The sequence below is a fragment of the Carassius carassius genome, chromosome 40 (genome assembly GCF_963082965.1).
Source record: "Carassius carassius chromosome 40, fCarCar2.1, whole genome shotgun sequence".
Classification (NCBI taxonomy): domain Eukaryota; kingdom Metazoa; phylum Chordata; class Actinopteri; order Cypriniformes; family Cyprinidae; genus Carassius; species Carassius carassius.
The window spans coordinates 1950694-1976935 of NC_081794.1; the positions used below are offsets into that span (position 1 = coordinate 1950694).

Consider the following 26242-nt stretch of genomic DNA (forward strand, 5'->3'; position numbering starts at 1 on the left):
TTAAAAAAAAAAAAAAAAAGTATTTGCCTTTTTTCATATTCAACAGCAACTGCAGTGTGATTGTAACGCTTGACGGTGCTCAGAATCATATTAATAGCATTATTATTGGCAGGGTTAAAACACATGCTCAGCTCCTCAGAGCCACAAATCTCTTCTGTAACAGATCGTCTTTGGCACAGTTTTGTCAAGCTCAGATAGGACACACTTCAGCGTGTAACTGGCTGTCTGTGGCCGAGGCTCAGTCGGATCCGGGCAGAGGCCAGTTCCTGGACTGGAAGTAGCTCCTCAGAGTGTCCAGGTTGACCGGAGGGAAGTACGGGCCGATGCGTTTCCGAACCCACCACCTCCCTTGAGCTGCACCGCTGCTGCCCGGACGCGTGAACTTATAGCGGAAATGCTCTCCTCGTATCCACCTGAAACCACAGATGCATCAAAACCTTCAGAGGACACGTCAGGTAACGGGAAATGCATTCTGAGCAGCTCAGCTCTGATGAGAAAAAGAGACGTGTGTATAAAGGGACCCCAGAAAGCATGCGAGCTATTACGTTTCACTTGACTGTAAACGCCATAATGTGACAAAATATCAAAGCAGGAGGTTTTTGCATCTCTTTATGGTGTTCATGTAATTTTAGGGTCTTTGTGAACACATCAAAGGTTTTGCTCTCTAATTAAGCACTGTTAGTTTGCCACTGTTACTGTTAACTGAACATATGACCAATAATAATAACAATAATAATAATACAAAGTGAAAATAGCTAGAAATTAGAATATGTTAAGGGAACAAAAATTTAAAGCAAATGAAATAATAATAATATAAATTAATCTTAATATTATTCTTATTATTATTATCATAAAACAAATAATAATAATAACAATAATCTGTTAAATACAAAGTGAAAATAGCTAGAAACTTGAATATTTTTAGGGAACAAAAATTAAAAGCAAATGTACTAATAATAATAATAATATTAATTAATGTTATTATTATTACTATTATTATTATCATCATGAAAACAAATAATAATAATAATAATCTGTTAATTACAAAGTGAAAATAGCTAGAAATGAGAATATTTTCAGGGAACAAAAATTTAAAGCAAATGTAATAATAATAATAATATAAATTATTATTATTATTATATTGTTAATCGAAATCTAAATTTCAATTCGTCTTAATCTTATTATTAGTATTATCATCATAACAACAAATAATAACAATAATATACTTTTAACTGAAATTTGAACAAAACAGCTAGAAATGGGAATAATGTACTTCATTTTTTTATACGTAAAATAAAATATTAAACAGTTATTTTTCATTCTCATTATTATTATCAATAACAACAACAACAAATAATATAATGTTAACTCCAATTTGATCAAAATAGCTAGGAAAGCTCATAAATATATATTTTAAAGAAAACTAAATGAAATACTAGCAGTATTATTTGTCACTATTATTAATGTTATATGTATTATTATTATTATTAAAACACATTATTACAAATAATTATATAACAAATACAATTTTAAATACTAATCCAACCCAGTTTAAGACCTCTGCTATTGCTGCTTGTGTTATAGTGTAATATGTACAGTACATTGTGAGTTTGGTGTTTCGTGTCAGTATGTTTACCGCGGTTTCTCTCTGTTCTGGAACGGGTTGTGTCCCATTAGGGAAAGGACTGTGGAGTCGTTAGCCAGCAGTCTGCCGGCGATGTGAATAACCCACTCGTTCTGCTCATACGTCTGAAAGAAACAGAGACAGCAAGCTTTCAGTGCGATGCAGCTGTTCTTCACAGGTCAGAAATACACACCGCAGTTATCCAACTCTCATGTCCTGAGGGGTAACACTTCACATCCGGGACACTGAGAGAAGATTGATGTTCTCATGCGTCTATGCAGCTGAATTATTATCGGTGTGTGAGCGTTACATAAGGATTATAAATAACCTCAACACTGTCTACAGACTGGGCTTTTCGTACTGGGGTGGGATTCATCTCCACAGCAGGGATTTGATATCTTTCTGATTTCAACATCCATGTGCATTCATATTTTCAAAACATTAGCTACAAGTAAAAAAAAAAGGAATCACTCATTATAATGATTCATTCTTGATATCAGTGCGTTTTCTAGGGAGTTGCACCACATGACACTGCACAATCTGTACTAACTTCCTTAAAAAATGCTTATAAAAGTTTTTTCTGCATTATGATATTTGCACAGTTGCATCCCACTGACACGGATTACTTTGTGGCCTCTACGTTAAAATATCAAAATTAATTTTAATAGAGAAGCTAAAATATCCTCATAACAGAAGCAAGCGGTGTTTACAAGTTAATGCATGCATGTAGCATGAATTGCATTTTGGATGTATTTGTAACGAGATTAGGATGAGTTTGTTTCTTCATCAGGTTTGGAGAAATGTAGCACTGCATCAGTGTCTCATCAATGGATGCTCTGCAGTGAATGGGTGCCGTCAGAACGAGAGCTGATAAAAACATCACAATAATCCACAAGTAATCCACAGTCCATCAGTTAATGTCTTGTGAAGACAAAAGATGAAACACATCCAGCATTAAGACATTTTTTAACTAAAATACGACTCATAATTCATAATAACACTTCCTCGAGTGAAAAAGTGCATCTTCTGTTGTCTATCACTTCAAAATCCAGACACAGATTTGTCTAGGGCTGTTTAAACGCTGCTTGATCTGTGCAGATTTCTCTCCTGATTCAGACCAGAACACTTTTTTACTGGAGGAAACATTACTATGGACTCGGATTTTAGTTAAACACATCTTGATGATGGATTTGTTTCTTTCAAAGAAGCATTTTTTTTTTACTTCTCCAGACAGTAACTGATGGACTGGAGTGGTGTGGATTATTGTGATGTTTTTATCAGCTCTCATTCTGACGGCACCCATTCACTGCAGAGCATCCACTGATGAGATACTGATGCAATGCTACATTTCTCCAAACCTGATGAAGAAACAAACTCATCCTGATCTCGGATGAACTGAGGATGAGCACACTTTCAGCTAATCAGGTGAACTATTCCTTTAACACAAGGCTAAAAGCCTCAAGGTTAATAGTGTTTATAATGTTTCACTTTTCAGGAAAACAAAACAATTTGGAGCATTTCCTGGTAAATACAGATTCTGGTCTCCTCTCCGTGTTTAACCTGAAACGCAGCGAACCACATGAGCCAGTCCAGCCTGTAGTGATACGGCGAGATGAGGCACGGCCTGCGCTCCAGAGCTCCAGGTTTACACAGGAACTCATACTCCTCCCAAATGACCTGGTCTCCGGTGTGATCGCCGCTCAGCGTGCCCTGAAACACCACCTCCGTCCGCTCCTTAGTGACGCTGATCCAGAGACACACCGGAGTTAGTTATAGACTCTGACACCTGCTGGACGCGTTCACACAGAGATGGACGCACTACCTGCCAAAGGCTCCGTACGTGTTGACGATCCGCAGGGGGTCGAACGAGGTGTTCATCATCTGTCTGGAGCTCAGCAGGTTCATCACCACCGGGACGCTCAGATACACGATCAGAATCCCCAGAGACACATTCAGCACACGCCTGATCAACATCCCTGACCAGAGACACCAATCAGATTACAAACACACACTACTGCAGTAATGCAACACTGATCATAATCAGAATATCTGAAGATCATGTGACACTGAAGACTGGAGGAATGATGCTGAAAATACAGCGGAGCATCACAGAAATAAATTACACTTCAACAGATATTCACACAGAAAACGGTTTAAATTGTAGTAATAGTTTTACACATTTTACTTTATTTGTGATCATGTAAAAGCAAAAACATAAAAAAATCTCTCTGACCGCAAAACTAGAGTGTGCATAAAAATCATGAAATACTGAAAAGCATCAATTTAAGATAGTTAAGCATATTAAATATATTTGACTCGACATTCACGTGCAATGCATTTTTATGCTTAATAAACAACAGCAACAAGTGAACATCGAACATAACTATTTGAATATTATTGAAATACTATTAGAATTTTTACAAATATTTTAGTTTTCATTTTCTTATGTTTTAATTAAAAATGTTTACTTGCTTTTGTTTTAATTAATTTCCGGTTGATGTAGTGCTTCAAACTTATTTCAGTTATCTGGCAACAATAAAAAAAAGCTTGTAGAAACAATCTCAAATCAGAAATTGCGAGCAAATTATAGAAATAAGATCAACAGATCAGCAAGTAACACACTGAAGAGGATTACTGTGATTGAATATTATTTCAAACTTTGCAAAGCCAAACATAACATATAATAATTCTGCATGTATGTACAGTACAGACCTTTGGAGGACGCAGGTTTGAGTCCTGAAGCCTCTTCTGTCTGAATCTGCAGTAAAGTCTGTCTGGCTCGTCCAGAGCGGCCGAACAGAAACGCCAAAGCAGCGTCATCGAAACAAGCCAGACTAGGAACAATCGTCAACCAGTTCAGAAAACTCAGATTCCCACTAATGATCAGAACAACCTGTTAGAAACATACAGAAACACACGCTAGAGCGGCAGAAGGAATGCATCTTTGCTGAAGCAGTGATGCCACTAGATGGCAACAGAGCTGCTCTGAAATGATCGTGCAGTGAGCTCTGAAACACGCCTGGAAGAGAATCTGCAGGACTCCGTTCAGCATGCACATCCGCCGGCCCATGAAGGTGAAGAAGGGCACCACCAGCTCGATGAAGTGATTGCTGAGAGTCTCGAAGCGGTGGAACCACCACGGCGAGCGATGCATGTAGTAGGACATGGGGTTGGGCACCGGCTGGGTCTGACAGAGACAACACAGATCACAAGGGTTTGATACACATCATAGATGCGTCACTACATCATATTATATTGCAGAAATACTTACACAATCACTAATATGTGCTTGATAATAACTCATTATGCACTAGATGTATATGTACATCTAATTGACATTATATATATATAACTGAGACTTGTTATAGCACTTGCATATCATTGCTCTTTTGTTGATTTTGATTGCTATTCTCCTCATTTATAAGTTGCTTTGGATAAAAGCGTCTGCTATGTAACTGCAAATGTATTCATTTATATTAATTACACTTAATAGTCATTATTATTATTATTCATTAAATCTAAATACTTGATAAAAATCCAAAAAATATTTTTTATATATTTACATATACATATATACAATACTATATATATTTACTTTTTTTTTTTATTCCATTACATGATGCATTTGAAAAATGTTTCCTTGTTATGCAGCATTTTTATGTACATTTAATAATGTAATGGAATAATTAATATCAAAGTAGATCTAAAAACATAATTTATGATATGGTTTTGTTAAATCTAAATACTCTATAAAAATATAAGAAATATATATCATACAAGATTAATACTATATATTATATGCAATTAGACAAGACTGCACAGCACATAAATAGCATCAGCATCAGTAAAATCATAATTTCTAAAAGCCCCAGAGCTCTTTTGCACAAACCCTTGCTTGATTTCAAAGCTTTCTGAGCATTGCTTAAAAAGCCTGTGAGCTTTCAGATGATTTTAACAGGTTTGGAGCCAGATTTGAGCTCAGTTGTGGCAGCAAATGAGGCATAGTAAAGTAAATGGAGCTTGCGTCTGACAGAAGACATATGACACTAATCATCAACTCACAGCATCCAGGTGGCAGAACTGAGTGTGTGTGTGTGTGTGTGTGCGCACTGAGGTCAAGACAGGTGTGTTTGACCAGATTAACCTGAACGATACCAATCTGCAAAAGCTAAATAAATATCCCATATCTGTGACTAACAGCTCTGGCAAGTCTTCACGAAAGCCCAAAATAGTCTGTTTATTTCATTTACACCATTAATATCAGGGAATTTCTCTCTATTTGCTGTTGGCAGGGTGATAATTAAGATAAATGTGAAGAGCTAGCCACGAAGCAAACAGAGGCGTCTGTAACGTCTTTCAGAGCGGGGCGTCCACGACACACTCACCTTTTCCTCCATCATAATCCATGCCTCGGAGGAAAACTACCTTAAATAACCAAACTACAGCCATGACTGCTACCTTCAGTGAATAAACATGAGGACAGTGGTCCTCTCACCCACCGCTAGCCCTTCCCAGCATGCAGTGCGGCGTGTTTGGGCAGCGTGAATGGCTGTAGTGTGTGCCCTGGCGCCTGCGGCCGCCTCTGACTGCTAAAGTCATCCACCACTCGAAGGGATTCAGACCCGGATATAGGACTAGTTATGTAACAGTCGACCAGATATTAGTGCTTCCATTTGACAAAAAATGGGCATATTTCAGATTGGTTCAACCAATCCACGTGCATGATGTGGAGAAAAAAACTAAATGAGACTTTAGCAGAAAGACTAGAGCCAGTTTACTCTTTAATCTAACCAAAAACTAAATTTTTTTTTTAATGATTATTTCAAGTAAGATTTTTTTTTATCTAAATGGTCATACAGTTCATTTTGTATTTTTAAACATTTAGTTTAACCTGATGCATTAAAATAATTCCAACAGAAATACAAATTTGAAAATAAAAACTACAAAAACAACAAACTACTAAAACTTGAAAATGTTAATGTAAAATACAATAAAAAACAAATACAAAATAATTAAAAGGAAAATACCAATGATACTGAAATAACACTGGTTTAAAGCTGCATTCATGTACATTGCAAAACAATTATTATTATTATTATTAATAATAATAAATTAAATTACAAGTATTAGTATTTTTGTTTTGTTTTCCAGTATAAATGTCTAAACAATCTTAAACCAAGATATATTTAATGCAGAAGCAAAATGACATAAAATAAAAAGTTTTTGAAAAAAATACAAAATAAATAGATGTGTTTATTTTTAAAGAGAAAAGTGCTGCTAGTAGGGTAAGAAAAATGTATCAATTCAAAGAGAAAACAAGTTTATTTTTCTGACCACGTTGGCAGAAATGTATTCTTTAAAAAAAAAAAAAAAAGAACGTGTTACAGTTACAAAATATATAAGAAATATTGTTTAAAAAAAAAAAAAGTTGCCAAGGCAACATTTCTTATTTTCGTTTAACTTGATGTACAGTGCTAACTAAAACTGGAAACACACACCCCATTGTCATGGGTTTGATTCCTATGGAATGCATGAACTGATCTACTGTATGACTTCGATACAATGTAAGCCCCTTTGGATAAAAGCATCTGCCCAAATGCTGATGAAATACAAGAATGAAACGTAGAAGCAACAGCACTGTGCTAAAGGGCAAAGCACTTGCAAAACACTTCCTGGAAACACAGCCATTGTGTCTGGCCTACTATGATATGCTTTGAAAGCCTCTAAATGGCAATTCATTAAAACATATTATACTAAACATATTAAATTACTACTCTACTTCCAAGATATCTGCTGGATCGTGCATAAACAAGGATTTGAGCTAATAAAACATAACTATGCAAGGTCTTATACCTGTTAGAGCTCCTATGAGAATAAAAAAAAAATTGAGCTCAGCGTAGCAAAAAAAAAGAAAGAAAAAATAATAATGAACTGGGGACTCCCTTATGGGATTAATACAATATAATTCGTCATCACTTCCTGTGAGCTTGCCAAACTGAAAAACAGAAGTGAGATGAAAAAAAAAAAATATTTGGGGCTCTGCCCAGTCGCTGTAATATAGCATTCAGAAATTAAAAACAAGAGGTATGGGACACAAGCCAGGGAGGAGGGCTGCTTGAGCAACCAAGGTTAAAGAAAAAAAAAGAGAGCTAAGAAAAGGAAAAGAGCAATGCACAATCCATACATCTTTAAGATGCCACCAAAACAGATTCATCATCTAGAGATGCTTGTGCATGCATTCACACACATGCTGGCTGATCGCCACAACTATAGTTAATGTGCAAAAAAAGGTTATGATTGAAAAAGCAGTTGTGTTGTAATTAGGGAGCAGTCTGGTTTCATATGGACATAAATCCTCAGGCTTATTACAATGTTCGGGTGTAGCCCTAAAACAGGAGCGCAAATTAGTTCCATACACTGTTAACTCAAGTCAACCGTTAAATTCCTGTGTGTGTTTGATACATTAGCATTTTAAGACTTGTTATTTTTTAAGCTGAAACACCATCACAAACCAGCGTCATGGGCCACACAAAAACAACACCAGGAACACATAAGTGCCCATTATACATTTATGTTACTTTTTGTACTTATTTCTATGAATAAACATACATATATAAAATTCTCAATATATAAATACATATATAAAAGGACTTTATATAATTATTATCCAACTATAAATGTATCTAAAAGTGATTACTCTTGCACTCACAAACATTTCACTTGCACTTTGCCATCTCTGTCCCTTCAGTAAAATTCTCATTGCATCATTATAAGCTACTTGGAGCTTCTGTAAACTGGATGTTTTATAGTTAAACCACAAATGAGCAGTATAAAGTGTTGCACAGTATGCTTTAAACTGTGACACCTTCAACTCATTTGAAAAGAAACTAAATTGCATATACATCACACAAAGTTGCCTTTCAATATCGTCATCATCTGTCATGCGTTCAGTGATGTATACTAAATGTATACTTTTATCCTCCTAAGTACTGCAAATCATACCCACACTCCAGTCATACACACAGTTTTACAGGGATTCTAGCATTCAGATAGATCACCAAACAAAATTGGGGACAAATCCCTCCTTGTCTCAGGCCATTACTAACCAGGAAAAGGGGCAAAGACTTTATTGCCCTATTTTACTAATAATACCAATAAACCAGGATTCTCACAATATATTTTGGAAGGACTCTTTGTAACATAAAAAAAAATAGCTTTGCAACCCGATCAAAAGCTTTAGATGCATCAGTGAAACACATTAAGACTTATGAGTTTTCATCCATATACTTATTTACTATTTCCTTCAATGCACAGATGCAAAGATCAATACCATGTTTGACCTTGAATCCAAACTGGTTAACTGCAGAATTAATGAACACATTTCCTATACAGCTAGATTTTTTCCAGCACTTTAGACAGAATATTAGCTAAAGCTACAGGTCTATAATTATCTAAGTCACCTACCGTTCCAGCTTTGATCTTAATAACTGGTTGTGACAAAACGGTCAACATTGAATCTGTGAATGGTGAAACACCCATCCATGGGTGCATGGATGGATGATTAGGTGCATGGATAGGTGCATGGATGGATGGATGCATGGATGGATGGATAGGTGCATGGATGGATGGATGCATGGATGGATGGATAGGTGCATAGATAGGTGCATGGATGGATGGATGCATGGATGGATGGATAGGTAAATGGATGGATGCATGGATGCATGGATGGATGGATGGATAGGTGCATGGATGGATGGATGCATGGATGGATGGATAGGTAAATGGATGGATGGATGGATGGATGGATGAATGGATGCATGGATGGATGGATGGATAGGTGCATGGATGGATGGATGGATGGATAGGTGCATGGATGGATGGATAGGTGGATGGATAGATGGATGGATGGATGGATGGATAGGTGCATGGATGGATGGATGCATGGATGGATGGGTAGGTGCATGGATGAATGGATGGATGGATAGGTGGATGGATGAATGGATGCATGGATGGATGGATGGATAGATGGATTGGTGCATGGATGGATTGAAGGATGATGCATGCATCCATCATTGATGGATGGATGGATGCATGGATGGACAAACGGATGGATGGACGGATGCATAGATAGATAGATAGATAGATAGATAGATAGATAGATAGATAGATAGATAGATAGATAGATAGATAGATAGATAGATAGATAGATAGATAGATATTATCAGTTAGTGCATGAGTGCTAGAGATAAAGTGATATTCAAATCATAATTTTTTCCAGTCAATCAGTGAATTGGCAAATATTGATAATAGATGTCCAGTAATGGAATAATATACATCACATGATTCAGGCTGACAGGAGTTTTATTGTTTCTACTGACCTTCAAAACACACACACGGTTTGGCTTCCACTGATTCACGGTTGTGTTTTTCGGTGTGTTTTGGGAAAAAGGGACCAAGCGAGAAAGTCATTTTCAAACCGTTGCAATGACTCCACTTCAATCTGGAAATGATACACGTTCTGTTTTCATTTTTCCATGGTGAGGGGATAGTAAATAGAGCACCAAATGCTCTTCCAAAACCTCTGCCTTTGCCCTCAGCGTAATCAAACTCAAGACACTAACGAAGCTTCACAGGGGAAAGCAAAAAGACAATTCTTCAAAACTAGACGAAGAAAACGTGTGGCTCTTCCTAATCCTGTCTATTGTAGAGCAGCTCAAGTGCAAGCTAAAGCCACATCTAAAGTTAGTGACGTGGGTGATTTAGCTAGTGGTTACAGATGGGCTGGCAACCAAAAACAGGTTGCAGGTTCAAATCCAGCCTTGAGCGAGGCACTTAAAGGGACAGTTCACCCTAAAATGCACACAATAAGTATTTTTGTCTATCAAAAGATTCTTAAATCAGCATAAATGTAAGTTAATTGACACCAGAAGACTTGGTTTCGTATAAACAGTTCAAAACAAAATGAATTTAAGATTCAAATAAGTACAAATATCTGCCAATGGGGTAAGAAATCTAAAATTAATTCAAAGAAAAAAACATGTTTTTACATAAAACTCGCAGATAATCTTCTTTCACCAGAAAAAAACTTGCTTCATTTTGTTAAATTTATCAGAAAACAAGACTTAATATCTTGTGTCATTTTGCATCTTAAGTAATCCCAGATTTAAGGATGTTTAGATATTGTGTTGGAAAACTGTGGAAGATTTTTTCCCCCTTTCTTTTCTTCTTTCTTCGCTAGATCCAACATTAAATGCCACAAGTTTATGATCCGAAGACATTCTGCTCTAATTTAGGACATTTGTGCAAGAGTAATTAAGACCTTTCAAGGTAAGACACTGCAGGCAATTAGTTTTTCAAGCATTCGTAAATGTTGTGATTTTGGGCTTTTTGGCTTTCATAAAGTGTTGTTTCAGACTAGTGGAAGGAAAACATTCAAAATACCCTTTTAAGTGTTTATTTTATTGCACTTTACTGTATTTTCTCAAAAGAGTTTGTTTCTCCACTTCAGTAGCATTTACATGCACTAAACTTAGCAGTTTTATATCTATCTGTATTCTGAAGGTTTTTACTGAGGGATTTGTTCATATAACATTCGCCTGGTTTTGTACAACATTTAATTTCTAAAAACATGGTGATTTTTTGTTTCTGGGTATTTTCTCATTTATCCAGTGATAAAAAGAGAAATCCAAAATCTGTTCTATAAAAATCTTAAGAATATAGAAAGGAATAAAACAGGATAATTTGGTACATGTAAGTGATGCTGTGGTGGAAAAACAATCATTTTGGCCTTTAAAGATATAGATTGCTATTGAAATCTACAGTCGCAAATAGATGAAGTGCAATAAAATAAACACTACAAGAATTCTGAACTTTGAAATTTGGCTTTTTCCAATGTTCCAAAAAATTATGCAAATTTGTGCCTCATTTGCATCAATATGTTCTCTAAGGAGCACACAAGGAGTATATTTGTCTCGTTTTCCAGTGCATTTTCATATGTAAACAGAACATTTGATAAAAACTCAATTGTTAGTGTAATTAAAACACACACAAAAAAAGTTTTGATAAAAAAAAAAAAAAAATCTGTCTATAATCTGAAACTCAGTGGGTTTCAACAATAATATTGGGCACCAATGACACCAATGGTTTGGATTTACAAGAGGGCCTTCATTTTATTATTCACTCTAAGAATGTTATTGGTAGAAATGGTCTGCTGATTGCAGCGTGGCATTAGAAGGTAAAACCAGAAAATCTTCCTCCATTAATTGCTTAGTTTAATCCACTTATGGACGGCAAGCCATTGATAAAAGCGAAATTCAGCTGGGCATTAAAAAAAACCTCAGGAGTAAGACCTTAATTATCCTTGGACCTCCGCTGACCGGGAATGTCACACACACACACACACACACACCCAACTCACAAATGAGCATATAGTGCTTGCTGTATACAGGATATCCCTAATTATACTGAAATAAAGGTTTTATTGTACTGTTTAAACACATTCTTATTGTCCATCCAAAACAATTCATGCTCTTACAAGACCACCACTACAGCCAGACTCAATCAGAATGACCCATATCTCATCCAAAAATGATACGCCCAATGCAATCTTATGCAACGTCCTCCAAGAAACACGTGCAATTGTGGTCAGCTGAGATCCTAATTATACTGAACGTCCTTCACACAGTTTACCCAGGCAACAAAACGAGGTTATTCATGATATCAATGCTAATTCAGAAGATGTTGTGTTTTTTGCTTTAACCTTTGGTTTTTTATATCAAATTTAGTGTCACTTTACAGTAGAAATACCTCAAATTATTTAATCAAGGTTTACTTGAGAAGCTGAATGACTTGTTTAATTAATTAGGTATTAAATTACTTAAGTTTTTTTCTGAAAAACATATCAAAATTAAGTAGGTTTTTGCTTAAAAACAAGAAAAAAAATTGCCAATGGGGTCAGAAAAAGATTCCATTACATTTTGATATATTTTTCAGAAAACAAGACCTAATACCTTAAATCATTTAACTTCTCAACGTCTCGTAGGTTGCAAAGCAAGACTAAAATACTAAGGAAAAAAATGTTTACATTTTTTTTTTGTTTTTTTTGTTTAGTACTTTGTTTTTATTCAGATTTTTAATTAATTCTTATTTGTATATTTTCCACTTCAGTTACATTTTAGTTAAAGTTTTGAATTTTTTTTATTTTTATTTATCTTTTCAGTGTTTATATATATATATATATATATATATATATTTTATTATTTTAGTGCAGTATTATTTTTTATTATTTTAGTTAGTTGAACTAAATGAAAATGAGAAATGTTTTTTTTTCTTTCACTGCAACACTTTAAAATAAGGCGAAATTAGTTAACCAATTAATGCATTAACAAACATGAAATAACAACAAGCAATGCATTTGTCACAGAATTTATATTTGTTAACATCGGTAAAAAATATATATATATATTTTAATAATGCATTGGTAAATGTTGAAATTCAAATGAACTAAGATTAATAAATGCTTTAGAAATATTTGTCATTGATAGTTTATGTAGTCCGGTGGAACTCCTATTGAAAAGTACTAGCGTTTTTTAAATGTTTTTTTTAAATAGTTTAATAGTTAACTATAATGAAACTGATCTAATGCTGCCATTTGTCCCCCTCATTCTTCATTAGTTCAGTCAGGTTACATGCTGATCGAGACTGACTCCTCAGACTGTCTGGACGTTGTTGATTGCTCTCTTGAAGTCATTTCTGAGCCGTTTCGGCTCCATGTTTGAGAGCATCATCTTCTCCCGAGCTGCAGGTGCAGAATCCATCAGCTTTCCCTCCTGAGTTTCCCTCAAGCTCCATTCAGTCCAGATATCATGTGACATCAATGCTTTTTTCTCTCCCACAAACTCTTGTGAGTCACCAAGCGTTGGACCTTCCAGGGTTTTGTTTACCCTACAATCATTGGAAAACCCTTGACTACACAGACACAGGATCTCCGTTTACCTTCTTTAGGAAGCTCTAAAACCCAAAAACCGCACCAGCGATACCATTTCAGAACATTTTGACATTAAAGAGTCTTTTTCTGTTGCTCAGTGGCCAAAATAAGACCACAAGACTGGAAGAGTTGCACAATACGCTTGATATTATTACACCTCACATGTAGTTCATGTACTGGGGGTTCAGAAAGAGCTTCTACTAAATGTCTGTTGTGGTTATTATCAACCAAACCCTTCAAAAAAGACAAGACACGCACCTCGTAATGGAAGTCCATGCAGGTGAGCTCCCTCCAACAGCGGTCACCTCTGATCTTGATCAAACCCTGCGAATGATGGAAATAAGGAAGATGCAATCAGTAACAATATTTCAGTTTTTTTTCTTTGGTTTTATCTGAACTGTCCCTTTAAGAGCTACATCACATATGCAGAGGCAAACAGAGAAGAGCTGTTATTTTTTTATTTATTCTCATCTTTAAGAGTCACTTTGGCTTTTAAACTGCTGTTTCTGCTGGATGACATACTTCATATGGTTGTGTGAAGCTAAACATAAAACAGGAATAATATCTACATTTCCAGGCATTTACACTGAACATCAGCATTCATTTTAGCTCAGTCTTCTCAACTAATATGCATGTATTTGAACTGCATACTGTATGAAGTTTTGATTTTTAGTAAACTTGACAAATGTGACGCATATTTGTCACCAAATCCCATTTGTTTCTGTCTTAAATAACAACATTTTAACCATGTTCATACATTTTGATCAGTGAACAGATTAATCTTGATTCTTAGCAATTCAAATGATGACTATTTATATCAAATCAAGCAGATGCAAATAGTTATAGCAAATAATAAACTGTGCTATGATTTCTTTGTTACATAACATTATTAGTTTGTTAAAACGGTGTAATCCGAATGGATGAAAAATGTTTTAATCAATACATATACCATAACTCTTAAAAGGGTGTAGTTTAAAATTACATTAAATAGTCTTCAAAATGTTATATTCTATTCAAATACATAAATAAGTAGATAATATAAATACATTAAAAACAGGGTTCTTTAATTTAGGCCGAAAAAACTAAACATTTAAATGTATTAACTGTTAACTATGCAAAATCACAATTAAAATAACATAAGATTTCTAAATATCTCTTGAATTTCAATGTTTTATCATTGGTTCACCTCAACATCAAAAAGACATTTTGTCTCCGGTAAAAAAATATTCAAGCAGAAAATAAAATAAAATAAATAAATAAAAATACAATAAAAAATACACTAAAATTAAATAAAAAATTACATGTAATAAAATAAAATCAAATAAAATATTTCCACTAATTAACAGACAAAATGTTTCTGTAGCAAAGGTCTTGCATATCTATTCAGAAATATGTTGTGTACAGCAGTAAAATCTTCTAATCCTAATATAGCATCATCTAGCTCTACAGCAGTATACAGCAGGTAACACAAGGGCAATTTCCTCCCCATTCAAATTTTGACCAAATAATCTCAATTTAATTTCAGGTAATTAGTGTCAGTCGTGCATGTCTGCTGTATTACTGTAAAAGCACACAGGTGCAGACGTTCCTTCCACACTATCAGATGGGCACTTGCTTGCAGCTGAATTAAAATCTCATTTACTTCTGTTCGCTGCAATTCACTTCTATAAAAGTTTAGCTGACAGGATACAAAAAGGCCAAGGAGAGTTTCTGCTGCCCATTCTTGACACAGCCGTAAGAAACGCCAAAAACTCCTGCCAACCATCCGAAAGAGGAAATGTCAAGCACACACACACACACACACACACACACACAGCATCTGAAACAGGAGAAATGTGCATGAGGCACTCAGGTAGACTAAAGCAAAGCAGAATGTCTCTTTCTGAATCTGCACACAAACTGAACGCAGTGCATTGTTTTATGTAATCCGTGCACGAAAAATAATAACCAACTGCATTTAAAACTTATTCACATCCAGATCTGGACAATTACAGACTTAAACTATTAAGGGCGGAAAAGTCAAAGACCTCGACGACCAGATAAATATGGAAAATGCATGGATATAAACAACACATTTAAAACCCCAAAGTGTATTTGAATTCTGCAGTTTCATAAGTCACAATAAAGAACTATGAGTTGCAACATATGTACGACAACACATGTCTTTAATTGACAAACTCATTAAAAAAAGATAAATAACACAACTAAATAAATATCTATGCACTAAGAATCTCAGGTTAATTGAACCATTAAGAGAAATTCAAAATGTTAACTGAGCTGCCAAACAATAATGCAATCTGACTGATTAAAGAATAAATGTGGGGAGAACTGGTTTATGAATGCTTGCTTTAATGGACTTTAACAAATGTAGTGGCTTGGAGAAAGTCAGTTTAAATAGTGAGGTCTATGAAGACTAAACAGTACAAATCTGAACATGTGAAACCAAATTCACAGTTTTACTTCTGTAATGTGAGATTTTATCGATCAGAAAACAATTGCACACTAAAAAATTATTTTTTTCTAAATCAAAATGGGCCCAGAATATTTTATATATATTTTTTTTTTTTAAGAAAAAAAAAAACTTAAGTGATGTCATAATTTATTGTTAACTAAAACTGAAACAAAAATGCAAAACAAAATAAATAAATTATATTAAAAAAAAATGTAAGCTTGCAAAACCAAAATTTTGATTTGCATTTTACTTGGTGTACAAAAATAACTAAAACTTAAATAAAAATGAACACAGACTATATAAAACATACACATTCATATATATATATATCAAAAATGACAAAAATGCACTATAAAATGAATAAACCTTTAACAACAACAAAAATATTGATTCAAATTATTAATAAAAAACGTACAAATAAAATAACACTTTTTTAGGGTCCACACAATGTCACCAAAATGTTTGTACAAAACTGTACGGAACAAAAATACCTTGTGTTGTTAAAAATGACGAGTTAATGACATTATTCGTTTTTGGATGAACTGTCCCTTTAAGATCACCTAAAAACACAAATAATTTGTAAAATCATGAATGCTTGTAGTGCCGAAAGACAATGAGGTTGAGCCAGATAAACTTAAGCACCTCAAGACATTTCCTTAATGAAATGTCTATAAAACTTCACCCACTCTGAAAATAACTGCATAATTCACACATTGCCATTCAATTTAACTTCTATACAGCTAAAAATTCTTCAAGTAATTCGATTTAATTAAATTGAAGATTCATTGAAATCTAAAGGCAACTCGATTTTTCTCGATCTAGTCTGTATTAACAATCGTATTTGTTTAGTGACTTCTTAAGCAGCGGCTCTAAACAAATCTTCAAGGGGACGACTAATGAGTCCTGATGAAATGTGTGAACTTCAGTCGCGAAGTCAAAGATTCCCCACTAATGCCGAACAAATCAGAAATAACCCTCTAACAGATAATGCATGTGTGGAGCCCAGGGAATCACGTGAAGCACGGATCCAGACGAAACCCAAGCCTGGAGTCTGAAGGGTTTGGAGAGGTGTGCTGACAAACCTCGCTTGCTGAGAAGCAGAAAACAGAAGTAAAGAAAGCTCAGACCTTGAGTCCACTACATTCACAAACAGCTGGAGGCTCCTTCGCTGCTTCTCGGAAGAGAGAGCGTCTTGTGAAATGGTAAAAAGCAAATTATTGGAAAGCACCGGTGCTAATGAATGTTTTGCCACAACAGTTTTGATTTAATTGCACTGTTAAAACGGCAAGAAAGAGGATCCAGCAACTACAAGACAGGGTTATTACATGTAACTAAAACTACAGCCATTAGAAAACATTGGTATTGCATTTATATATATATATATATATATATATATATATATATATATATATATATATATATATTTCAACACTTCTCATTTTCACTTTAACTCAAAGTACAAAAAAAATTGCATGTAAAACTTAAAAAAAATAAAAAGAGAAAATACAAAAATTTAATTTAATTACAAATAAAAACTATAATAGTATATCAATAATACTAAAATAACACTGGGCCAAGGCCTACAGCTAAATTTCATTTTGTTTTAATTGTACTTGTTTTCTTTGTAATTCTGTAATACAGGATATAATCCTAAAATTGGGCATATAAACTCATAATCCTGAAAAAAAAAATATATAAAAAAAAATCATGAAATAAACTTTTCTCACAATTTTCGACCTTTTGACTCTGCCATGAAATAATAAATATAAACCTTTAATCTCAGAATTACGACTTTTGTTCTCAGAACTGAATTTTAGAAATTGCAATTCTGACAAAAATTCTGAATGGTAAAATAAAATCGCAAGACAAAAGTCGTAATTACCATTTTTTTTTTTATCCCATTGCAAAAACCTCCTGTTAAAGCCTGCGTACTGTAAATAAACTAGCTTAGATCCACATCACATTCATCAATAAACGTCTTGCTAATAGACGAACACTGACCAACCCAATCAGTTTTAATGACTTCACTGCAAACCAAACCAAACAGAAAGAGAGATCTCCTAAATCATACTCCGTTATTCCCATCAACACAGAGAAATCTGAGCAGACACCTCGAATGAGTGATAATCATTACCCTGCTATTAAAAGCAGCTTGTTCAGTTCTCAGTTTTTATTCCTCGTGTGTCTGAGGGGAAACGGCTGCAGGGTTTTTACAGTTGTAAGCACTTAAAGGCAATTATATTCTTGGCCTGCTTTAACCGAACGTGCAGCTCGCCTTCCCCATTCCTCCTCATTTACGGCGCTAATTGGAAAAACATTTTCATCTACATGGCAACCTCCGCACTTTGGCAGACAATAGTTATGGGCCAGTCACACAAGCCATAAAAAATCCAGACAGAAGTCGTCTGATGGCGTTTAAAGCATGCATTAGCAGCGCACATGTACTTTTCCTTCGTCCTGTGACATATAGGACTGGAGGCGGGCAGGGAAAGGCATGAATGTGCATGTTAGCATATACTGACCGCACCCAGCATGATGCGAACGATGAGCCAGCGAAAGGTCCAGATGGAGATGAGCGACGGCGGACAGCGGCGAGGCATCGAGGACAGACTCCACAGAGGACACAAGAAGATCCCCAAGAAACCACTTTCCAGAAGCTGGCTTTCCCAACCTGCACTCACACAAACACAGAAAACTGAGACCAAACAGATCTCTACGAGTGGAAAATGTAAGTTATTGCAGAAAAACCAAACCAGCATGAGAACCAAAGCAGTACAAAAGAGCTGCTTATGAAATCTGAATGATTCCACATGCTGTCGTATCTTAATTCCCCGTGTTTGATTCCAATAAATCTGTAATATTCTAGGATTTCAGTCTCTGGTTATTAGATTTCTTAGTTTGAGAGGGTTCTGAGTGTTTTATCATCTATCCCTGATTGTCAGCAGATGTATGTCAGTAATGGGATGCTTTTGGGTTTGCCAATTTACTGGACCAAAAAAATATCCATTTTATATATTTAGAAAATATGTTTTTCTTTACAAAAAGAAAACATGCCACAATGACTGGTAACTAAAACGTAAAGGAGAACAACAAAAAACATTTTCATTATTTGAGGTAAACTAAACATTAACTGAAATAAAATATTGGAAAATAAACATTTTGCATGTTTGTTTATTTTAAGTAAAATAACTTACAATTGGTGGAAATTGTAGATGCATTAAAACACACACACAACATGATTACTAAAACTTGACCTAAAATGGAAATGAAAACAGAAAATATAAAAATAATGTCTGATTAAAAATACAAAAACAACAAAATTACTAAAACTTTAACTAAAATTAAAATGAAAACAAAATATATATATTTTTCCATTTCGAAATATTATCAAAAACAAATAAAAAATGACAAAAATACTACTTAAAAAAATACTAAAACCTTAGCTAAAATTAAAATGAAAACAGAAAATATTAAAATATTATAGAATTTAAAATATTAAAAATTACAACAAAACAACAAAATTGCTAACACTTCAGCTAAAATTTAAATGAAAACAGAAAAAATTAAAATATCTCATTCAAAATATTATCAAAAACTAATGAAAATTTCAAAAACACAACAAAATTACTTAAACTTTAAGCAAAATTAAAATGATTAAAAAAAAATCTAATTCAAAATATTAACAAAAACCATTAAAAATAACTAAAACTTTAACATCTGTTGTCAATGTTTTAATCGTTAATTGGTGGAAAACAATTCTGACAGTGACTTCAGCAACACTGTGATGAGGACTTCTCTTCTAATTAAAATGATTATTAAATATTACAGTTATTGTTTTTGGTGTGAACAGGCCTTTAAAACAGGTGCTCCAGGCATCGAATAATCACATATTCTCTTTTGCATTTCACTTGGCATTCAACACCTGCCCTTGGGCTGCTTTAAAGCAAAGAGAATGTGCTTCGAATCTCTAAATGACTGCCATCTAAACTTCTCCTCAGGGACTCAATCCATGCAAAATCCTGAGAGCTGCAGAACCCTGCTATTAATGTACAGAGAGAATCAAGAATCACCACAATGCCTCGATTTACACAGAGATGCAAGCGTTTACATACTAGCAGATTTCATCTGACCTCAAGTGCACTGAATCACTGAGAGGCAATCAAAATGTTTAGGAATAACCCCTTGCAACTGGCTTCTATGAAGAATGTATGGCAGAAATGCTGTGATTTCAGCCTCAAGTATCTCTGGGAAAGAAATGGCCTTTTGAGTGTCGCAGCGTTGTGTTTACTCGTGTAAAGCCTGTAGGTGGTTTGTGTGCGGTGCACAGTGGAAAGTGGGAAGAAATGAGCGATTGGAGCATGACAGAGGATGGAGGTGCACACATTTATCTCTCCAAAGTATCATACACGCAGGAGAGAATCACTCCAGTATCTCGTTGCTATTTTTACACCTCCAATCAGATTTCTAGACACAATTATTTGGTTTGGGACTGAATTATTCCTTACATCTGCAGCGCCGCTGATTGCATTTGAGTCTTGGGAGGAGAACAGAAGATTCTGCATATTTGAGACGCCGCCATGTTCTCTTTGCACTTAATTTAGTTTACTGCTAACTGAACTGGATAAGTTTTTGCATGGCACCAAATCCAAATAAACTTAAAACAGATTCCCAGTTTAACACACACTCAAGGTACTGTTCATAAAGAAATTACAAAATTAAAATGTCAGATGATTTGACATTGATTGTCTTCGATATCTGAGAATAACTCAAATCACGTCACAATCAGATTACGATTTAAACCGATTCAGGAGTCTTTGATCAATATATTGATTTTATGTTAACGTGTGCCTATTTTACATAAACTGTTACTTTTGTATTAATACACAAATGCAACCGAAATATAACATGAACATTTAATTGAATCTTTGAAATATGCAAATCCTGACAGCCAGCTCTTTATCCTCCTGTCTGTAAGCAGACTCGTCACCGTCCTGAATGAGGCCGGTGAGTGTGGTGTCATCTGCAAACATCAGGAGCTTGACAGAAGGGTCCTTAGATGTGCAGTCGCTGCTCTACAGCTAGAAGAGCAGTGGGGAGAGGACACAGCCTTGGGGGGCACCAGTGCTGATCGTACAGGTGTTGGAGGAGAGTTTTCCCAGGCTCACTAGCTGCTGATCCACTGGGCACAGAGAGCTGAGTTGCAGAATGTAATGCAGTCTCATGTTGACTATGTGATCAAGTGACCTGTTTGCTCTGTAGGCAAACTGCAGAGGTCCAGTAAGGGTCCAGTGATTTCCTTCAGGAGGTTTTCCAAAAGACTTCATGGCCACAGGTGTTAGAGCCACAGGTCTTTAGTCATTCAGTCCTGTAATTTTGGGTTTCTTTGGGACGGGGATGATGGTGGAGCGTTTGAAGCATGAGGGGACTTTGCACAGCTCCAGTTATCTGTTGAAGATCTGTGTGAGGATGGGGACCAGCACAGTATTTCAGACAGGCTGGTGCCTGCAATAAAACTCAAACAGATCGTATGCCAGTTGTTGATACTCCACAGTTTTGGGAAATGGTGTCTTATAGCTGGTGATCTCTTTCAGGCCTTTCCATACTGAAGCAGGATCACTGGAACATAATTGGTTCTTTAGCTTTCCAATATAATTCCTCTTTGCCCCTCTGATGTCCTTTTCCAGTGTGTATTTGGACTGTTTATACAAGAATCTATCCCCATTTCTGCGAGCATCTTCTTTGGCCTGATGGAGCTATCTACGTTTTGGACTGAACCATGGTTTGTCATTGTTGTAGGTTAAATAAGTCCTGGTAGGAATGCACATGTCTTCATAGAAACTGATATAAGATGTTACAGTCTCTGTGAGCTCATTCAGAGGAGCAGCTTCAAAAACACTCCAATCAGTGAGGTCGAAACAGGCTTGTAAATCCTGCTCTGCTTCATTAGTTCATCTTTTTACAGTCCTTAAAACAGGTTTAGCTGATTTCAGTTTTTCTGCCTGTAGGTCGGTATAAGATGAACCAAACAGTGATCAGAGCGCCCCAAAGCTGCTCGGGGAACACAATGATATGCATCCTTTATTGTGGAGTAACAGTTATCCAATATATTACTGTCTCTGGTGGGACATGTGACATGCTATCTGTATTTTGGCAGTTCACGGGAGAGATTTGCTTTATTAAAGTCCCCAAGAATGATTAAAAAAAAGAGTCCGGGTGTTGTTATTCTGAGTCTTTGATCTGATCTGCTAGTTTCTGTATAGCTGAGCTCACGTGCGCTTGCGGAGGAATGTAAACACTCACGAGAATGAATGAGAAAAAACTCCCACAGCGAATAGATGGGCTTGCAGTTAATGAAGAGTGCTTCCAGATCAGGACAACACATCTGATCACATCATATTTTTGGCCATTTGATCGATGCATCGATCCACACTGTTGTAGTTTTACACCCCTAGTATAAATACTTTTGAAAATGGAAAAAGATTTATAATCATCTGAAATACATTACATGACATTACACCGTTACATGCACTTGGATTGATCCCTAAAAACAGGAAAGGCTTTAAATGACAAAACTGGTGTGTACAGCACAAAATATATATTCAAATATGAATCAAAAACCATGTTCTTGTCTTCTATTCAACAAGAGGCTTAAATTAAATCCTGATTGGCCAAATGAGCCCATTTGTGGCTTTCTTGTTTATCTGGAGAATTTGGATTTTGGTAGAAAGGAACGATCACAGATGTGGTTAGTGGGATGAGGTAAAACGCTGGGGTAAGAGTTCAGATGAATCAGCCAGCACAAATGCTCATCTCCCCCTGTGACTTGGCGCAGTCGACATCTTACCAAACCGATTTGGCTTCAAAGCCTCTATCTGTCACACTCGTGGAGATCCCAAATCAAAAATCTAAACACTGAAGGGAATTCTGGGAGAAGAGGCCCTGGTTTATTCTTCTGTTGCAATGATTCATTTAAAACACACATCTAGGGAGAATGTTGCTACTAGAAAACAAAAAGAGCATAATTTTATTTGACAAACAATGTGAGAGATGATTACTCACCAAAGGAGTACCTGGATAAAAGGAAACAGAGAAATATATGAGATTAAACCTATTTTCATCATTTAAAAGTAGTGAAGCCCATTACATAAGAAAAAAATCATGCTTTGGTAGAGTGTAATTATGACATAAAAATGTCAAAACTATGAGACACGAGTCATACCTATGAGATAAGAAGCTATAATTATGACACAGTAAGTCATACAAACAATAACAGTTATGACACTATGTCAAAGTGATAAAAAGTGAAATTATGAGATACTAAGTCATACTTATGATATGAGATAAAAAAAAAGTCATGATTATGACAGATAAAAGTAGATAAGTAAAAGTTATGACAGTCATAACAAAAAGTTGAATTATGACAAAGTGTTGATATTATGAGATACTACAGTAAGTCAAAATTGTGATGAAATGCATAATTATGATGACATTAAAAGTCAAAATTGTGAGATAAGTCATATTTATGAGGTGAAAGGAAAAACTATGCATCTTGTCAATTAATGAGATAAAAAGTTTACATTTTAAGATACTAACTCATCGGGAAGTTCATTTAAACCGGTCAACCGTTAAACGACCCTTAAAGGAGCTATGTGGAGGTTTTTACTTAAAAAAATCTTTAAGATAGAGTTTTCATTTGTACATGTATGATCCAACCATGATGTAAAAAAAGAATGACACCTCGACTGTCCACCACGGTTGCCTCTATCAGCCTGTAGGCTCAATTGTGTGTGGAGGAGTCGGGCCCGAATTGGCGCGATAATTCACAAAATGTGACGTCATGCGCATTCTCGTCTAATTGGGCTTACAACTGTACGGCACGCCAGCCATTATAGTAAGCAGCGGCCATAGTGTTTTCAAATGGACTCTGCGGATGGAAAGAAGCGACCAGCCTCCAGCACAATTCAGACACCCACGGACACTCCTCGTAAGTAAAAAAAAAAAAAAAAAAAGAGCGTGCTCACTGAGAACGAGCATGAGACTGGCTGCAGTTCCTCTAACGGCCACTGGTGTCAGTAACGGTTAGAAATTTCAGAACCTACGCAATGCTCCTTTAAGAATTTAGACCTGTTATTACAATCAGTTAAACGGTTTAAAAAGTAATTTATTTATTTATTTATTTACTTTCAGTAATTTATTGAAATATTTAAAAAGATTTGCTGCATGGTTAAAATATGCTACACATATAATAAAAAATAGTGTTTTAGAGGGGAAAAAAATAAATAAGTTGGATTTGATTATTTTACAAAAATTATAAATGTTTACAAACATTACAATAAACTGTAAACATAGCTAGTCTATTTCAATTCCCCTCACTTCACAACAAATCCTTTCAATTAAGCAACTTCTCCTTTAAGTCATAAAGATATCCAGAATTGTAAATGCCTTTATTCACCTTTATTTGTGTACATTCACAATAAAAACAAATCTCTGTGCATAAAATAAGCCTAAAGAAATATAGGATGCCCCTTTCTGCCGTCTGGTTTCCTTTCGCTCAGTACAAAAATGAACCGAAACTGCATTGTTCGTTCATTTTCTTTATTTATGAAGTAAAATTATATTTCTCATATACGCCTATTTATTAGTTTAGCACTGCAGGTGTGTGATGTTATATGAAGACCATGTGAATCCTCATGTTCTGTTGTTAGCTGCTTTCTGCGCATGTAAAAAAACTAATATTACATAAATTGCGTAATTATGACATTAAAAGTCCAAATTATGATGTGAAATGCATATTTATCACCTGAAAAGCTGAAATTATGAGATACGAGGTCATTATTATGAGACAAAGCCAAAAATTATAAAGCAAAAACCAAAAGACGCAAAACTTCAAACTAAAAAGCAAACATTGTGACATACAGTACTATGATAAAAGTCAAATTGTGAGATAAAAATGTAAAAGTTTTGTTATGTTTTTTTAATCACAATATAATTTTATCTCATAATGACTTAGTATGCCATAAATTTACGTCACTTTTTTTGCTATAATTATTATCTCATTGTTTTCACTTGTCATTGTTCTGTCATAATGTCAGCTTTATTTAAATGCTGACTTTATAATGATTATGACTCCTTATCTCATCGGTGTGATGTTTTATCTCATAATTAAAACTTACTATGACATTATTTTGGCTTTTTATGTCATGTAATAATTATAATTTACCGAAGCAGAACTTTTTTCATAAGTGGAGGAAATGGGCTTCTGCATGAAAGTCAATTAAATGTTGTAGGGGCGGCAAAAAACAGTCAACTTTTCTCCAACAAAATGGCATAATTCAATCAAGACTGTATTGTTTGCATGCATGCATGCACGTGTGTGCTCACCAAATCTGTCCGACATTCACAATAGAGTGATACAGGATCCAAAGTACTCCCATAATGATCATATTGGCACATCCCATGATTAAAACAAACCCTGACAGAGCCATTCCTGCCAGAGCAATACCATCCAGGTTGGCATCCATGTCATTCCAGTCCATAAACCAGAGGACTGAAGGAGTGTACGCCAGGGCCGCAAAGCCAATCTTGCCACCCACATAACGCTTGACGCTCCTCAAGTAGTCCTTGCAAGGCATGAGCCCTTTGTCTCCAATGAGCTGTTTGTTCTGATTGTATGCGACAGAGAAAGCCACAACTAGAAAGAAAACGAGACAGCAGTGATTTCACACTTGGCATGCAAGCACAAATGTGAGTTATTACAAACACTAATGTAACCTTATAGGTCTCTATTGCACAGATAGTAACTGTCACTAACTGATGAAACTAATTGTGCCTGATCTCCTAGCAACTCCATCCTGTAGAGCTGCCAGCTGTCAAACTCACAGTAGATGAAAGCAATGGCTCGCAGCAGCACGATGCGCGTGAGCCAGTAGGTCCCGGTTTGTAACGATACGCCCACTTTCTTCTCACATTTGCTCGAGTCTTCGTCTTGCACTGTCTCGCTGCAGCTGTCGTGTGAAAGACTGTCTGAGACAAGCGCATCTCCACGTCGCTTTCTCAGGAAACTTTGGCTCTTCTCGGAGCTCTCACTGGAGGACGCCATATTTTTCGAACGCTCTGCGCATGCGCAGGAAACCACGCGCGGCGAAACGGACCAATCAGAGGACAATGCGCTTCTGCCAAC

General features: G+C 35.5%; 1 protein-coding gene across 1 annotated transcript; it reads right to left on the reverse strand.

Moving 5' to 3' along the window:
* Window positions 1-150: 150 nt before the first annotated feature.
* Window positions 151-26242, reverse strand: lmf1 (lipase maturation factor 1). Its single transcript, XM_059531661.1, has 11 exons — window positions 25942-26242; window positions 25444-25753; window positions 23122-23132; window positions 18585-18733; window positions 13869-13934; window positions 4644-4811; window positions 4337-4517; window positions 3447-3600; window positions 3185-3368; window positions 1637-1749; window positions 151-413 (listed from the first exon to the last, which is right to left on the reverse strand). The coding sequence occupies exons 1-11, from the start codon at window positions 26159-26161 to the stop codon at window positions 239-241; spliced, it is 1731 nt and encodes a 576-aa protein (XP_059387644.1). The 5' UTR covers window positions 26162-26242; the 3' UTR covers window positions 151-238.

What these genes read in the sequence shown, in the direction of transcription:
- lmf1 (XM_059531661.1), bottom strand. Translation starts at nt 26,161, where the DNA reads ATGGCGTCCTCCAGTGAGAGCTCCGAGAAGAGCCAAAGTTTCCTGAGA. An exon ending in AGCCATTGCTTTCATCTACT is followed by an intron (nt 25,754 to 25,941) that starts GTGAGTTTGACA and finishes TTTTCTTTCTAG; the next exon opens with TTGTGGCTTTCTCTGTCGCA. An exon ending in ACGTACGGAGCCTTTGGCAG is followed by an intron (nt 3,369 to 3,446) that starts GTAGTGCGTCCA and finishes TCTCTGGATCAG; the next exon opens with CGTCACTAAGGAGCGGACGG.